This window comes from Notothenia coriiceps, unplaced genomic scaffold, assembly GCF_000735185.1.
Source record: "Notothenia coriiceps isolate Sejong01 unplaced genomic scaffold, NC01 NC01_scaffold00037246, whole genome shotgun sequence".
Classification (NCBI taxonomy): Eukaryota; Metazoa; Chordata; class Actinopteri; order Perciformes; family Nototheniidae; genus Notothenia; species Notothenia coriiceps.
The window spans coordinates 17,864,256-17,881,519 of record NW_011369947.1 but is presented as its reverse complement, the minus strand read 5'-3'; the positions used below and the strand labels follow the sequence as shown (position 1 = coordinate 17,881,519).

The window sequence follows — 17,264 nt, the reverse complement described above, 5'->3', positions numbered from 1 at the left end:
GCCACCAGGCTTTCCTGTGCTGAGGTAGCGCTAATCCTCCGCTGCTGGCTCCCTCCTGACGGGGGAGGAAACAAGTCAAAACAGCAGGGAGACACATTCACAAATCTGAATTTATGGTACGATCCACACAGTCTTATAGCGAGTTTAGAAAGACACTGATCCTGAGGCTCGTTGTAACTCAATTCAGCGCATAATTCTCATAAAGTGAATATTAAAAAAGCGGAAAATTGGATACAAAATAATCAATAATAGCATAGTTACATCCGAGTGAAAACTAAATAATTTCAGTGATGAATGATCAGCAGGTAATTTAAATTTCCCCGCAATTTTCACTGCAAAAAAACCTGAGGTGAAGAGTGGACACTTTTATGGATGTGCGTAGGCTTAGAAATGTGGGAGAATCTTTTTCTATTTATGTTAAAGGATATTTCTTTGTGAGAATAAAAAAAAAATCAAAGACTTTCATCCATACTCTCATTATTCTGTCTGTTCTCATTCTTTTACACACAAACCTTTAAACTCATATAAATGTGCCTGATATAAAACCACACACACACAGACACACACTTTGAAAACTGCAGCACAAGGCCTGTAGAGCTCGTGTGATGCTTTCAACGTCGAACAGGCCCACTCCCTGCCATCTTAGTGTCTCCACTAATGCTTACTGTAACGGCAGAATGACACAGACACATATCAGCTTACTATAATAACACCTAGGCAACATGCCGATTTATCTGCCATTTTGCTTCACAGCACTGTAAATATGTATTGTCATGTTACACTATGGAGGCACGGAAATCTTCCTCTTCTGACCGTAGCTGTTTGGCAGACATTTAATTGAGCTACGAGTCTTCTCAGAGATCATGTGGGTGGCGTCGTGTGCCGGAGAGCAGACACAAAGCAAAGGCGGACATAAGATGTGTGGATTCACTATGTCTGCCTCACACCGCATACTGTAAGTGCTTCCTTCTTCTCTGCGTCTCACTACCTACTCCAACGATCCCCTCGCTCACAAATTAACAAGTCCTCCGGCAGCCTTAAGCCTGGAAACACACGCTCGCTGATCTTTCTCCCCCTTCTTTTTATCTCCTCCCATCCTCCCCTTAAATCTCCCTCTGTCCTCTTTAGTCCCTCTTTTCCCTACCTTCTCATCGTCCTCTCCCTTCCAGAACCCTCCTTACCCTCCCCTCTCCATCTCACTCTCTCCCTCACACGCTCTCTATGCCTCTCCATCTCTTTGTAGGTATTTCCCTTGCTGATGTTGTCCATTGAGAGCCAGTGATTGTCTGTGGGTGAGAGCACAGCAGAAGAGTGGAGCCGATTACTGCAATGCAGAGCAACCAAACAACATCACGGCTCTGCAGCACCGCCGGTTTGCATGTGTGTTTGTATGTACATATTCAAATGGACTTTGTTTACTTGTGCATCTGTGTTTGTGTGAAGAAAGGGTGTGCACATCTGCAGCACTTGTGTTTATGTGTGTGTGTGTGTGTGTGTGTGTGTGTGTGTGTGTGTGTGTGTGTGTGTGCGCGTGTGTGTGTGTGTGTGTGTGTGTGTGTGTGTTTGTTTGTGAGGGATGACCAGCTCTACCACAACTATTTGTCATGCCCAAACACCAAAGCTTCTGCAGCGATGCACCATGACTTTTAAATAGATCCCTCTTCACTGACATCAAACTATGCCCAACTGTGCATTTTTAATACCCCACATATTTATGCAGAGAAGAATATGGTTTCATGCCTTCACACACACACACACACACACACACACACACACACACACACACACACACACACACACACACACACACATAAAATGGATCCGCTTTTCGCAGCCCAGGCAAAATCTATTATGCAAAATGACAGTGTTTTAATCAGGCTAATTGTCCAGCTCCTTGCCGTGTCTCTGCCATCACTACTTAACCGATGCCACAGCGGCACTGTTTTTTTTGTGTGTTTTTTTAAGGAATAAACGACACGGCGGTGGAGGAAGAGCGAGAGGCAATCTAAACCACAGAGGCCCACAGGCGTTTGAAGTCTAAAGACTCTTTCATCCTCGACTCTGGGAAATGAATGATTTTTTTTCACACAGTCACAGGACAGCTCTGACAGGACCCAAACACATGAACCATGGCAAAGCTGTCAGATAGTTAAACACCAGCCTAAACACACATACACACGCATACAGGGAAACACAAGTGCAACATTCATTCGCACACACAGCTGGAACGAGTCCAGAACAGAAAGTGTTGCAGAAATCGGGCGAAGGAAGTGAGAAGGAAGCGTTAAAAAGCAAGAACGAGAGAGAGGAGAGGACGGAGAGAATGATGCTATAATTAGTCGTTTGTTGCTTTAACTGGCATTTAGTTTTAACTGTGCTTCTTTGTCTGTAGACACAATGGGGCTGATGTGGCATGAGTGAACTACACAGCTTAGAGGATTAAGGCTGGACTGAGGCTGTGGCGCCACACTCACTCTCTTCGTCACGCTCACACACAGACACTCAACTAGCTGCACACACACACTTCTTAAACACACACACCTACAAACAAAGGCACACCCCTCTGAATATACACACACAGTCCCGCATGTGCGCACACACACACCCACAGGGGGATTATCTGTGCAACAGAGATCTGAACACTGAGAGTGAGGAGGCGTCTGAAGAAGTGCACTCATCACCGAAGGATGGAAAGAGCGCAGCAGAAGGAAACAAAAAAACACACACTCTCACACACACACGTAGAGACACACTTTAGCGCGAGCTACCTGTGTGTGGAGCAGCATATAGAGCAGCTTCTCTCTGCGTCTGTCCTGAGAGGCTGAGCTGACAGCCAGAGCAACGAGAGAGGAAGAGAGGGAACGGGGAAGCGAAGACAACAGTGAGGAGGAGAGGAACAAAAAGAGGAGAATATAAGAGGAGAGCAAATCAAACCCAGAGATGAAAGCAGAGAGAAGTGAGCTGGAGAAAATCATTAACAAGAAACAGAGCAAAAGGGAGATGGAGCAATTCACGACCTTGGCCTCGAGGCACCACATGTCCTTAATTTACAAATAGATTGTATTGATTCTATAGCATTAATGTGGTAGATTTCACACTATTAACTTATATCTCCGCCTTTTAGTGTGAGAGGAGCCCTGCAGGCTCAGCTCTCATCTGATCTCTGAACACGCTGCGTGGAAAAGCTCACGGGCTTAGCATACCTCAGGCTGTTTTTTTCATGTACTTAAAAGCATGGAGACAGAGAGAGTGAGTGTGCATTTATGGGGGTCATGGTATGTGTGTGTGTGTCAATTTGTCACACAGAGCTACCATTGCAAGGTTTATTTTTTACGTAGCACCCTTTATTGTATTTCGTGGGTCGGCGGTAAGAAGGCTGAACCAGATGCAGAATCATCCTATACATTAATATAACATGATCCCTTACAGGAGAGCTTCAACACGCAAAAACTAAGAATAAATATATTCACAACTGCCTCTACTATTGGTAGGAGATGAAAGCATAAAAAGGTACCTCCGTAAAAGATAATAATCGATAGTTGATAGGAGTGTCTGTCTTTTTTTTGACAAAAAAAATGCCTTTGCGTCCTGCAGGTTTTTTTGTCCATTGTTTTTTTTTTGCCATTCAATTTTCCTCTGAGAAATAATTAAAAATCAATACAGTAGCATCTGTGCCGTTGGTCCGATGAAAGAAAACGGGGAGCAGAGGTCCACGTGGCCTCATTAAGTCTGGCTGATTAAGAAATCCAAAATGCATCCATTGCCACAAAGTCCTTCTGTTTGTCGGCTTTCCATTGTCTTGCATTAAAAAAAAATAATCTCTGTATCCTTTCATCCAAAAAAACAGAACCTTTTCAAAATTTCACACAGCAACCAACTATTCCTGGATTTGTCCCTCGTCTAGCCCTGTAGAAAATCAGCTGGAGAAGCAAATTAAGTTAACTGGATGAGATGAAAATGAACTGAACTGCATACAAACAACTCCAATAATTGACTGGGTATATTATTATTTTTGGCTCATCCAGGGAATGCAATTATTCGGCGGCTTTGATTGGTTTCAGTCTCAGTCGTCCATCAGCGTCCCATCCGTTGGTAGTCAAACCTTTTTGTTTAGATAAATAGATCTGTATTCATAGAAAAATAAGCATTGACCACACTGCTGGCTGTTCATTGCTAAGGCACTTGGCTGTTTTTAGTCGTTTCTCTCACTCTCGCTTTGTCTCTGTCGCTTCTCCATCTTACTGTGCTCCACACCTTCTGGCTGTCACAGTTTATGACTCTGTGTTTGATGTTGCAAAGAGCCGATATCATGAACACTGACGCCCACCAGCACACTGTCTCCTGCTCATTGTGGCGAGTAGAAAAAAAACAGAGCCTCGGTACTTTACGATTGTGAGGCGTAACAGAGAGAAAAAATTCTGTAGTAGCTGCAGCTGAAGTTTGGCCTCCAGGCAGAGATCTGGGATCAGCTAATCCTTTGCCAAATACCAACCTATACGCCAGTAGTGGGGGGGGGGGGGGGGGAATACAAAAACTGACCTCAGCTTGTTATCCAGGAATAAACACGTGTGTGGTGTAGTCCCGCTCTCCCACAGGCTCCTCTCAAAGCCACAGCAGCCTCTGTACAGGAGTCATTGTTACTGATGATTCATCGCCAGAGGGGGAGATGATGAAGAGACAAGAGAAGAGGGGTAGCAGGAAGAAGAGGAGGAGGAGGAGGAGGGGGGAGTTTTAAAACTGGTAGGACCTGTCCAGCACCTCCATGTAGTCGGGTGTGATCCTCAGTCTGGCTCTCTGATCTCCCACTCCCTGCTCGCTCTGACTGCTCCCGCCTGCCGTGGAGCTGCCGGTGGAGACCACCAGCGTCTGGTCGAGTCTGGCTTCCTGTTTGGAGTCTTGGGGGTGAGGGTAGCGGGGCGGGGGCCTCGCGTACCTGTCTGGCAGGTCTCTGAACTCGGGAGCAGGGAGTCTGAAGAGGCAGTCCACCAGTTCCACCTTAGGGGTGGGGCCTTGGCTGTCAATCACCGTGGGGCAGAGCATGCCATTCCCGTGGAGACCGGGCAGGGGTCCCATCGCTCCTGTGACGGTGTTGATGGAGGACGAGGACGCCTCTAGAGTCCACTCCCTCTCCTTCTCCGCCGCCGGGCAGTATCTTCCCTCGCTGTCTTTGGAAGCTGCAAACTGTGGCCGCTGCTTCACCTCCTGCTCCTCCTTGTAGATGGGGTTGCTACACATGTGGGGGGCTGCGGCCGGGCCGGGACCCTTTGACCCCGCCTCCGGGGGAAGGATGGTGTCGTAGACGTGGTTGTTTTCGGCCGCGGGCAGGGGCGGCGTCTCCGGGAGGCTGTGGTGATGGTGGTGGTGGTGGTGGTGCGTCTGCTCGGTGAAGATGCCACACTCCATCTGGATGCCCGCCAAGTCTACCTCTCCCTGGCGGCGGAACGGCAGCTTGTCCCTCCTCCTCAGGGCGTAGGCGATTAGTGCCGCCGCTGCGAAGAATGCCGACACAAACAACACCAGCAGGCTGAGCACTAACACCGAAAGAGGGATTGAATCCTTCCCCGGGGGGATCAGGGGGCCCAGCCCGGAGCCGGGGTAGCCCTCCGACACGCCGCTGGCTGCCCCCGTGGAGGTGGCTGTCTGCTCCTCCAGCCCCTCGTCCTCCGGGGGCTCCAGCTCGGGACACAGCAGCTCCATGGAGAGGGAGCGGAGGTCCACTCCTTCGGTCTTCTCCGGGGAATGGCAGACCACCTCTCCCACCACCACCACCGCGCTGAGACCCTCCAGCCAACGCTTCAGCGACGCTGCCTCACAGGTGCACTCCCACGGGTTCTGCTGCAGGTCCACCTGGAGAAACACACAGCAACATAGCGCTTTGTCATTGTGTAATGCTCCACTAATTAACACTCTGCCGTGCAATGCAAATTCATGAATCACTTTATGAATGTAAACAAAAAAAGAGATAATATATCTGAGATGCTTGTGATATATCATGATGTAGAGCACAGATATAAGTAACTTTGTAACCGTCTTGCGTTGAAGAATAATCCAGCAGCTGGCCCTCTAATAGGACGACAACAAGAAAAATGATGTGTTCTGCTACCTTCGCTTTTCAGCAGCGAGAGTATATTGAAAATGAGTTTTTCTCTGCATTTGCATAATAGAGTACATCTCTCCACAACGGCCAGCATTTTTAAATTATTTTTTGAATAATGCAGGTGTGGTAAAGTACTGATTAATGTAAATAATGTCATTATAGGGTCATCAAAATATTGAAGTGGTTAGATTTCCTGAATGCCTGCGCACAGGCACAGTGTACTCTCAATAATGAACAACCGAGTAGTGACCAATTCAACTTGTACCACCACAAGTGCTCTCTTTAAAACTTGTTCACACATGGAGCGGGTTATAGGAATATTTCAGTTGAAAATAAAGGCCACTCAGAGTTTACATAAGTGGTTATTGACAAAACTGGCAGGCAGGTTTTGTGTGACGAGTATCACGGCACTTTGTTTTTAACAATAGACGAGATGTAATGATGCAACTCTCCCCTGTGCTATAATCCAATAGGTACGGGCGTAAATCCATTTCCTCATTGCAAGCTATTGATTGCGTGTCCTAAAAACAAACTCAAATATTCACTTTGCCACATTTTGAAAAGGGTAAAGTAGATTATGCACAAAGGGAATCACTCACATCTCATTGCATTGTCTGCAGAACTAATCTGTTCCATATCTTTAGCAACGACATTGGCAATGAAAGCTGATATTCTCTCTCTGTCACATTTCCAAGAAGCTTGCACAAATGTTGTCATGCTAATTTGGTTAGGCCAACTCCCAGGCTTGCAGAAATAGATGGATGCCTTTTGAGATGATTCAGCATTGCTGTTGTGGGAGCAACTGTATGACTACTTCCCCATGCATCACGCTGAACAACAGGACGCTCCTCCACTTTATTGGAGTAAGCCCACTGTGGGCTTTTGTGTGGCTTTGATAATGGCATAATTGCAACTGGAGAGTGAGTAGAAACAATACTCTGCCGCAGTTTTAACTCTTGAACACTTCCACTATATAATAAAAGGTCCATTGAAAGCGCAGTTTTCCGTGTTTCAGAATCATTGTGGCGCTGTAAATCAGCTTGAATGAACACAACCAAACAAGGTGACATTTTGAATAAACAAGGTACGACCGAAATGTCAGCTCGTTTTTAGTTTTATAACTTTCATAACGACAATCCTCCATCTGGTGGAAATTCTTGAAGCATTTTATTCCAGGTATTGTTTGCTTTCACATAGATCCCAGGGGCTCTATACCCCTTCTCTTTTGCAAGCATCTGTCCAACATGTCTAACACCGTTTACAATTTATACGCCTGGTCACCTAGTGTGCGATTTGCTGTCAACTTGTCAATCAAAGCTCTGTTTTTAACGCAAATCATAGACCCTCAGTTGGCCCGACAGGTGCTGGTGGAAGGGGGAAATTTGAGTGCATGAAACCATGTTTTTTGGTAAAAACGAAGCTTTTTAGTGAAGTCACAAACAGTATGTTAATGGCACTGTATCATTATCACAGTAAACATGACATTCTTGTGGTTAAAGCAGCCACATGAGTCTTGTTTAAAATGTTTTCGAGTTAAACATTCACTCTTGTGATGCTTCTTGTTATCATATTCAGAAAGAAATTCATGAGAAAAACATAAAAAAAAACCTCTTTTGTCAGAAAATATATTCATGCTGATTTAAATAATGCCATCAATTTTGGATGAAAACTGCCATGCTTCAGCCGCTGAGGAGTACATTTAGCTCTTGTGGGTTCTTATCATTATGACGAGATCAAAGATCACGCAATAATTGTCCAAAATTTACTTGAAAGCCATAAAAAGAAAATCACATCATGAGAGAAATTCAGGATGTTCTCAGCGAGCCATCTGTCATATAATTGATCACTTTGCCCAAATAGCAATATCCTGTCAGTCATCAGAATTGCTCCAGTTAGTTCACAGAAATATAGTCAATATAAGCAGGTTTTGGAAGTTCTGGTGCAGGGATTTTGCTGAAGTCTCTGGTGAGAAGACGGCCCTGAGCTTCAGCTTGCCAAGCCTTCTCCATACTGATGAATGTGTTTCATTGTCTTCTGAATAATACACAGAGCCAAAATGAAAAGAGTGCATTAGAAAAGAATCTGCAGTATACGCTAAAATCTATTTTTCGAAACCTGTCTTCATGGGATACGTTATACATACGAAGCTAGAGAAATGTTTCAAAGCAATTCACTCACGGACACTTGCTATGTTGGATTTCACCTGTCTCTGATGTTGAGTGCATTTGTCTATTTCTGAAGTGTTGTAATTTATTTTCATAGTGTACTCACGCTCCCTTTGCCTGCCTCGTCAGCTTCTACCTCAGATAGTGATTTCCCACAACAACCCCTTGGGAGGGGGCATGAACTTGTTCTATCCAGCGGTTTGTGTTTCATGTAGGTATAGAGAGAGAGAGCGGTAGTAATAGCAAAGAGCAAAGAGCAAAGAGCAAGAGTTTCTGGTCCATTGAGGCTATTGTCAGTAGAGAAATTGGCATCTCTGCCTCTGTGTGATTGCCGAACATCAGTGCAACATGGCGAGTCTGGAAAGATACCCTTGATCTTTTATTCTGAGGGAAAACAAACACTGACTTGTAATGCTGCTGTATCATATATCTGGACTCTGTGTTTGAAGTGTCCCGAAAGATGCTTTGGGAAGTATTTAGACATGACTTGACAAGTGTGTATACCGTGTTATCTGCAGAAACATACACAACTGATCCACTAACAGAGGCCGGGAACATTTCAAAGTAATCCATTTTTCACAACTGCTATTATGTCGGTATAGCGCTGACCAATACGCCAATATTACAGTGTGTTCCTTCTGTATGCATGTTTTAAATACTTTATAACATTGCTGTGGTAACCTGTTTTAACACATCCTAACATACATTGACTAAAATCAGTCACAGCACTGCATGTGAAAACTTTAAATGGTTTTGTCATTGGAAAAATACAATTAGAAACATTTATCTCAGTTAAAATGCGTTCAAAACATATTGATGTAGAAATCAAACTGCAATACTAAGTGCAATATTAATCATGTCTATATAATGCAACCCTAAAGATAATTTAAAAATAATTAATTGAGGTTATTGTCATACGAGTGAGAAAAGCCTGCCTTATTTTGCAGGGAAAATCATCTCATAGTGAAACATATTGCTGTAAACTGGCTCTATTGGCATTTACTCAATAATACCATCTTCCCTCCTGAAATAGAAAACACATTAGTATGCCTGCCAGATGACTGGTCAAATTCCTGCTAAAAGCCGGGTATTTCAGGGGGCTTTTATTGAGGTAATGTATTTAGGTCTAAACACCTGTGGTGGTCGGTTTTTGCTGTGCTGTGCACATTCAAGTGGAATACTGGCTGACTTTATGAAAAAATGTACGAGCTGTTTTCACTGCATAAACATATCCACTGGTTTAGAGTGTGTAAACAAACCGACTGAAAATAATGGCCAGATGTGAAGAGGCAAGGGTTGCACTGACAGGTAATCTCTTAATAGAATTATTAGATATGATCTGCTGAGGACGTTCACAGTGTTAATTAACTCCATTACCTGGCTATCAGCTGAGTTTTAGACTTGAATCAATGTTAATATCATTAAGCACATGCCCTTCTCAACGTCATTTGAATGTCCTGGCTACTGGATTGCAACTTGAACAGCATTGCTAATGCTGAATAATAGCTTCAATAGCAAAACTCCTCTGCTAGTCTGATAACAGAAAGTAGAGTTTTAACTTTCACATAGTAAAATGTATTAAAACTAGAATTATAAACCAGTTTTGCCAAATATGCATGTCATAGACTATAGTGTGTTATTTTTGTATTTGCTACTCCTTAATATTTGAGAGTTTAGTTGGCTGTTAGTAAAAAACGGGAACATATCTCTGTCCCCAAGATTAATATCCTCTTAATATTACACATTAATATTAACATCCTCTTAATATTACACATTAATGTCACATTTCAAGGGTCTTAGGTTCCCAGCAATGTTCCTTGAAGTTACATTTAAAATCACCAACATACTGCTTTTTTTGGCATAGTGATGTTACACTGCTTGAAACCTTTGGACTCTTGCAATTGTGATAGATTTAGTTTTTGAAGTAGTTTTCTTTTGACATTGATACCTCCACAGTGACTCAGGCCATTTTCCCAATTGCTACCACACTGGAAAGGTCTATCTCCCTTCACGCGTTTTAAATTCAAACTGCGATGAAAGCCCATAGCAATTTATTTCATACAGTGTTATTTGATATCACGAATATGGGACCATGGAAACATAGGGATGACCCCCTGAACAAAGTAAAAAACTAGACGATTTAACAACAGTTTATAAGCTTAATGACTCAGCAGCCTTCCACGTGAAACTGACATATAACATTGTTATTGTTTCTGTAGCTTTGACTGTCTTTCAATAAACTTTTAAACAGGAAATTACGTACTATGCAGCTCTACTACGGAAAGCCAATGACTAGGTGAGTGACATTGAATGAATGTGATTGAATTTAGTACCGTCTGTTTAGCGCAAAGATTAGGGAGCGGTGCATATAACCCCACATAGGCCCCGATAACAAGCAACATGATTTCTTTTTTTTCTTAACTTTAAACTAATTAGATATAATGTAAAGCAGGGACTGAAATTAACATAGAAATTGCTTCAAAACACATTAATATTTCTTAATATAAAAGGCATATATTATAGGAATTACACCAAGGTGGCAGGTGACCTGAATATTTTTTTCCGGCCTACGTTTACCCTGTGTTCGGCAGGTGGCAGGTGTTAATTTCATTCCCTGATGTAAACAGCGATTTTGTTACCTATGAAAACAGCCGGGGTAGCTGTTTCACTGTTTCCAGTGTTTATGCCACAGTAATAAGCTGCTGGCTGCAGTCTCATATTGAACAGACAGATATGAGAGTGGTATCATAATTCTCATCTAACTCTTGTTGAAGAAAGGAAGATAATGGAATAATGTATTTTATTATATAAAGCTTAAATATGCTAAAGACGGTGTTAAAACTCTGAATGCCATAGTCATGTATCATATAGTTTAATGTTTTAGCAATATAAACGGGATGTATAACAGAAATCCTGACATGGTTGCTCATAAAGACCCATGTTGCAAAGTTCTCACTTCCTCTTTCGAGGAGATGAACTTTCTATGCACTTTCGAGGAGAACATCTGTTATGTATTTCCTCGCTGGAAGTGAACTGTTAACCACAGCACACAGTGTGTGTGTCACACCTTTTATGCCCGGTCTGAGTAAAAACTGTAACCTTTTAACACTCTGCAAGAGAGCAAATAACTGTTTGTTTCCAAAATGTCAAACCATTGCCCTTAAAGATTAGTTTGTATTAAGTCAGATTAAAACAAAAATGTATAATCGGGTGATTACGAGTTGTGCAGTCCTGTCAATCTGGCCCTCTGGTGAATCTGTGTTGTTTGTTGTCTTTCTGCAGTCTGCATTGTTTCTCTATCTGACATTATTCGAGGTGATATGTTGCTGTAGGCAAGATTTTTCATTACAGATGGCAATAATGAGAGTGAGCTGCTCTACACAACATGTGCATTTACTGAGAAAGCCTTGTTTATATGAAGTGAACATGTTTCTAGCATAGACTCATATTGTGATTCACCTTCATTTTGTAACATTCCCATTATTGTTGTTTTTAAAGGTAACACTATTTAGCTCTTGTGTTGCAATTAATTAACGCATTTCATTTTCTCTAAAACTGATACAGCAACAGAAAAACAGCAACATTATGGAAGTCTTTTTCAAAATAACATGGATGTAAGTGGGTGTAGCTGATAATCCCGCTCTTGATGGTGGCTTTGACTCTAAGCTATATGAGCTACTGCTTTATGAGATTTTTTTTACCGCCCTTGTAAACTTCACCCTGCTCCCATCTGTGTTACTCTTTGATTTCACAGTGCAAACTCTGGCTCTAAAAACACACGTTGGCGCCCAGAAATCCCACTTTCCGAGCCTCCAAAAGGCCAGCAGTAAGTCACAGGTGATATCATTGTCACATTATTTTTCTACAGTCCATGGACTGCGCTAATATGGCTTTGTCAGAGGAATAACAACCCTGGTAAATGAATGAATTCAATTACCGTGCTGCAGATTTTGAGCTCAATGGTGATACAGCTGGGCTTTATGAATATGGCCCAGTGCACTTCCATTTGGTGAATGCTTTAATGCTCTTGGTCTTCAGAGGCGTATAGCGGCACAAAAACACAATACACTTCTACACGGTTCCTCCAGCTGCATAAACCACCGTCGTCCTTCCCCAGAGCAAACATTTAGAAACAGCCTCTGAACTGCCAGCCTCACCCACACTAGCTGGGGTTGGGAATTTTTCACAGAGAAAAGTAAAACCGGAATTCACAATGACATTCAGGCTAATCCACACCCACCTTAGCTAATTCTACTCTGGCTGCCTAAGAAAAGCCTGGTACAGTAAATTTGCTGAAGTGAGAGGAGGCAGGATGAAAAATGTAATACCTCGGTCCTTATCGGCGCATTGTGTACAGCTACAGTCCCATAATTCTGCAGTTAAGTGTGAGAGGTACGGTCTAACACAAACAGTGAATTTACCACAAACTATAGTATGAAAAATGTTTTTTACAAAAAGGCGCCTTAATTACAACCATGCTCAAAAACTTGAGGGGTTCAGCTTTCTCCAGTTTAGTTACTGATTTATTAAGACCACTTATGCAAATCGAGTCAATTGCAATTTTCCAATTAGAATACCTGAGGCGCAACCAGAGTCCCACATGCCACAGCAGCGCTCTCAAAACAACAGACGATGCATGATGGCTGAGGAAACTGCAGCTGTGCCAGAGGCCAGGAGATCAGGAGGCTGACAGAAGTTTCAGAAGATTGATTCAGCTTCTTCTGTTTAGTTCATCAAGCTGTGATAATATGATGTGTCTCGGAAATCTATTAGTTCTTTTAATCTCATCGGCTGACATTCAAAATAAACATACCCTTCTATAATTAGGCCTATTTCAATCATCTCCATGTTTCACCCTGCCACTGTCAGTCACTAATGAATGCCTGTTATTTGGCGTAAATCTGCTAAAAGCTTCATGCCAGGTATGTGAGTCATTTACACACCAGCAGGTTAGCAGATCGGGATCATTTCTGATTGGAGCATCCTCCTGCAGCGAAACCCCCTCAATTGCTCAGCGAATAAAGTTGAATGTTTGTACCGACCTGTCGCAGTCCGGTGAGGTGTTCCAGCACGCCCTCCATAGGAAGCAGCAGAAGGTGGTTGTTTCTCAGATTGAGTCGAGCCAGATTAACTCCAGAAAACACACCGAGCGGGAGGCTCTGCAGCAGGTTGGCGTTTAGGAACAACAGCTGCAGGGACGGCATGGAGTTGAAAGTCCCAGGATTTATCTCATGGATCTCGTTGTACTCGAAATAAAGGTACCTTAAAGAAAGGAAAAGACAGTCACTCAAGATTAACTGTGGAAAGAGGAGGAAAAGTGGTGGAGATGTCATGTTAAATAAAACGATATCAGTAGTTCATGATATCTGACATTAAAGATAAATCAATATAATATCACACATTCTTTGTGTTGTATAACAAAGTAGTTATTAATTGAAGCACAGTATGAATGTTCTCATGTTTAAATCGGTTTGTTTTAAAGTATAATTTACCTCTCCTGCATCTCAGCATGATAATAGCATAATTGAATATTTACGTAAAGAAGTCACAACAGAAATGTGATTTAGTGTGCACTTTTCACTGCTGATTACCTGATCAGTGTCAAAATGAGATTGTATAATTTTCCACTGATGACTTCTCACACTAGTCTTGGCAGGCCTAATCATTATGTCCAATTTAAGGCCTTTTTCAATTTTCTCGAGATTTCAATAATAGAAACTCAGTGGGAATTAAGAGAGGCATTAAATATGACGGTAGACTTTTCTTTGCATGCTAGTAATCAAATATACTTTGATTGCTGTAATAAGTCATATGTTTAAATTACTTAGAGAGTCCCTAACAAAGGCTAAGGAGAGATTAAAGGAAGAGTTTTTGAACATCCCGAGGGAATCTTTATTATTGATAAAAAGTCAAATGAATATGTCTGAACCTCATCTTGAAATAGAGAGACAGTGGAGCTGAAAGGCTAAATGATGTTTTTAATACGATCGGATTATCCAACTAACCTTCTTTTTCTTAAGGATGAAAGTTGACCTGCTGTCAGAATCAAACACTCACCGCTCACAGAATAAATAGACCTACTGACAGATGATATTTGCTGTATACATTAATTGAAGAGGATTTAACTTTGTAAGCCTAATCTGACAATGATACATATATGCATCACTGTAAGCAAATTCCTGGCACCATCCAGACGTCTCACCCCCTTATTAACACTTCTGTATGCAAATAAGGAAAAAAAACATTCATTTTCCCGTTGTCACTCATACACCTCGAGTGAAGCATGCCATCAGTCAGCGTGACAAACTCCTAAAAGAGAAAGGACATCTCTTCATTTCAATCAAATCCCAGCACAATGGTAATCAAAATGTTCTGCTCCGTGCGATGCCTGTATCGCAGTGAAATCAATTTCCTCAGATTTAAAACAAATATCTAAATACCTGAGCTGACATGTGGTTAAGGTTTATGAATTACTTTGAAGTGCGATGAAGGGGAACGTGCTTGAAATGCTATGAGTGATGTAAAAAGACTAAGAACAAAGAAATCCTACCTCAGATCCTGCAGCCCCAGGAACATGGGGGGGCTGAGCCTCTCCAGGTTGTTCCCGTTCAGGTATAGGCTCCGCAGGCTGGTGAGGCTGGAGAAGGCCCCCTCCTGGAGGTACGAGATGCGGTTGTTCCCCAGGTGAAGCAGGTCGAGGCTGGAGAAATTCCAGAAGTCCGTGCTATAGATCCTCTGGATTATGTTTCCACTCAGGTACAGCTTGCGGCCGTTGAGGGGCCGAGGTGTGAGCTGGGAAACGTTGAGGAAGCCGCTCTCCTTGCAGTTGACGGTTAGACCCAGGTCGGAGATGTGCAGGTTGCAAGTGCAACCCAGGGGACAAATGATGGGGATGGGGGGTCGTGTCTGATAGCCAGCCACGGGGGGATTCTGGTTGGGCATCAGACTGCGAGCTGTGGGGGATGTCCTGGAGGGTCGAGGCCTTTTAGTGGGCCTCGGTTGCCTCTCTTTCCTCTCCGCTGAGGAAGAGGAGGACGAAGTGGAGGAGGTGTGCGTGTTCTGGCGGCCGTGGACCATGGAGGAGGGTTTAGTGGGCCGGACCCGCCCCGGATGGGAGTTGGGTTTAGAGTTTGGGGGTAAAGGTTGGGGCTGTGATCCTGCTGATGGTCCACCCACTTCGGCTTGTATCTCTTTATCCGGGAGGTCAGCGCACAGCTCCTTGCGGGGAATTTCCCTCAGGTCCTTGCCGTGAAGGTGAAAGGGATATTCGCAGGTAACGTCCCCAACGACAGCCGTGTAGGGGATCTGACCCAGCCACTGCTGGAGCTGCACCGCCTCACAGCCACAGTTCCAGGGATTCTCCTCCAGCTGTAGCTCCATCAGGGAGCGCCCGACGTACTCCAGGGTCCCAGCATATGCCAGGCTCTTCAGACGGTTTCCCCGCAGGTCCAGATGAGTCAGAGACACAGATCTAAAACAGAAGGAGGAGGGGGATAGTAAGCTAGGTTAGATGAAAGGACAATGTGATGTGTAAGTGAACATAATGGTTTGACACTTTCCACTGCTAAGAACTCTTTCTATCTGATGATTAATCCGTCTTTTATGATACGAAATAGTTTGCCACAGAAACATGAGTTCGACAAAAAGTACAGACTGGCTAATTGTGTCTGACGCAGATATTTCTACAGACCCGTCCCTGCATAATGTAATAACTTTGCAGAGAAATAATAAGGAATCTAACCTGAACAGATGAGCAGGCAATATGGGTATCAGGTTGTCGTTGAGGATGAGAACCCGGAGCTTGTAGAGGAACCTCAGAGCACCGCTGTCGATTCGTTTGATCACGTTGTAGTCGGCCTGCAGGTATAAAGAGAAAATGTGATGATCATATAATTGCTGCAATTGGAAAAATAGGCTGAATGCAGCAGGAAAAGCTGAGGCACTCTGCTTTTGAAACTGCACAGATATCTTAAGAACCTGCTAGCGAATAACTCTCCTATATTATATTCTTATCTTGGGGCAAATGTGTCAATTATCCCGTCACTCATGTGTCCTCAACATGGTTTATCTACTCCAGCCTACCTGGAGGTATTCCAAGGCCTCCAAGCCAGCGAAGGTGTCGTTTCTGAAGACCTCCAGCTTGTTCTCGTGGAGGTACAGGCGTCTGAGTTTGGCCAACCCGTTGAAAGCTCCCACTTTGATGTCCTGGAGTGCATTGTTGCCAAGGTTTATCGACACTGCGTTGCCAAGGTGCTGAAACCCGTTACTATAGAGACGCCTCAGAGAGTTCCTCTGGATGTTGAGTTTAAAAGGGCGGACCCACGACTGTGACACCTGAATGATTAATTAGAGGTCTGATTAGTTATCTTATTAATTACATGAATCCAACAGTTAGAAACAGCCATAAGCCACATTAGAGACAGGATATTAGACTTGGAGATACGGTATGATAATGAGATAAATGTCAGCGCAATAAAGTGCAGAGCAGTGCAGTTCCACGTGACGGACAAGAACGAACAGTCGTCATACCTGGCTGACATTAGTGAAGCTCCGCCCATCGCAGTGCACGTGCAGCACGCCTTCTTTGACCTCGCACGTGCACGGCTCGAAGCACGGCTCGTCCACTTCCTCCTCCGAGTTGTCCACCAGAGGAGTGTGTGTGGAGGTGGGGGTAGGGGTGGGGGTGTGTGACGCCCGGGACATACACACACACCCTAGGGCCACTGTCAGAGCGACCCACTGCATCCTCCTGCTTCTCCCTCTCAGCTCAGCAGCCTGGGGCTAAAGCCCGGCATCGGCCCCTCACCACACTGCGTGGAGCGACACGGCACATACATTCACAAACACACACACACACACACACACACACACACACACACACACACACACACACACACACACACACACACACACACACACACACACACACACACACACACACCGGTAAAAACTATACACTGTACAGTGCATACAGGAGAAACTTGTGGTAGCTATGAACCACA

General features: G+C 43.8%; 2 protein-coding genes across 2 annotated transcripts in view; one reads left to right on the top strand and one right to left on the bottom strand.

Moving 5' to 3' along the window:
* Positions 1–17,264, top strand: part of LOC104965963 (gamma-aminobutyric acid receptor subunit alpha-6-like) — a 599,227-nt gene that overhangs the window by 97,908 nt on the left and 484,055 nt on the right. The gene's annotated exons all lie outside the window — the stretch shown is intronic.
* Positions 3,630–17,105, bottom strand: LOC104965947 (SLIT and NTRK-like protein 3). The gene is made up of 6 exons (XM_010795018.1): positions 16,792–17,105; positions 16,345–16,596; positions 16,004–16,119; positions 14,813–15,733; positions 13,305–13,524; positions 3,630–5,847 (listed from the first exon to the last, which is right to left on the bottom strand). Exons 1-6 carry the CDS (start codon positions 17,005–17,007, stop codon positions 4,732–4,734), a joined length of 2,841 nt encoding a protein of 946 aa, XP_010793320.1. The 5' UTR covers positions 17,008–17,105; the 3' UTR covers positions 3,630–4,731.

Bases quoted from the DNA above. Each gene is read 5' to 3' on its own strand.
- LOC104965947 (XM_010795018.1), bottom strand. From the start codon at position 17,007: ATGCAGTGGGTCGCTCTGACAGTGGCCCTAGGGTGTGTGTGTATGTCC. The intron at 15,734-16,003 runs GTTAGATTCCTT...CTTCTGTTTTAG, and splicing joins TTGCCTGCTCATCTGTTCAG to ATCTGTGTCTCTGACTCATC. The intron at 13,525-14,812 runs GTAGGATTTCTT...CCTTTCTTTAAG, and splicing joins CTGGGGCTGCAGGATCTGAG to GTACCTTTATTTCGAGTACA.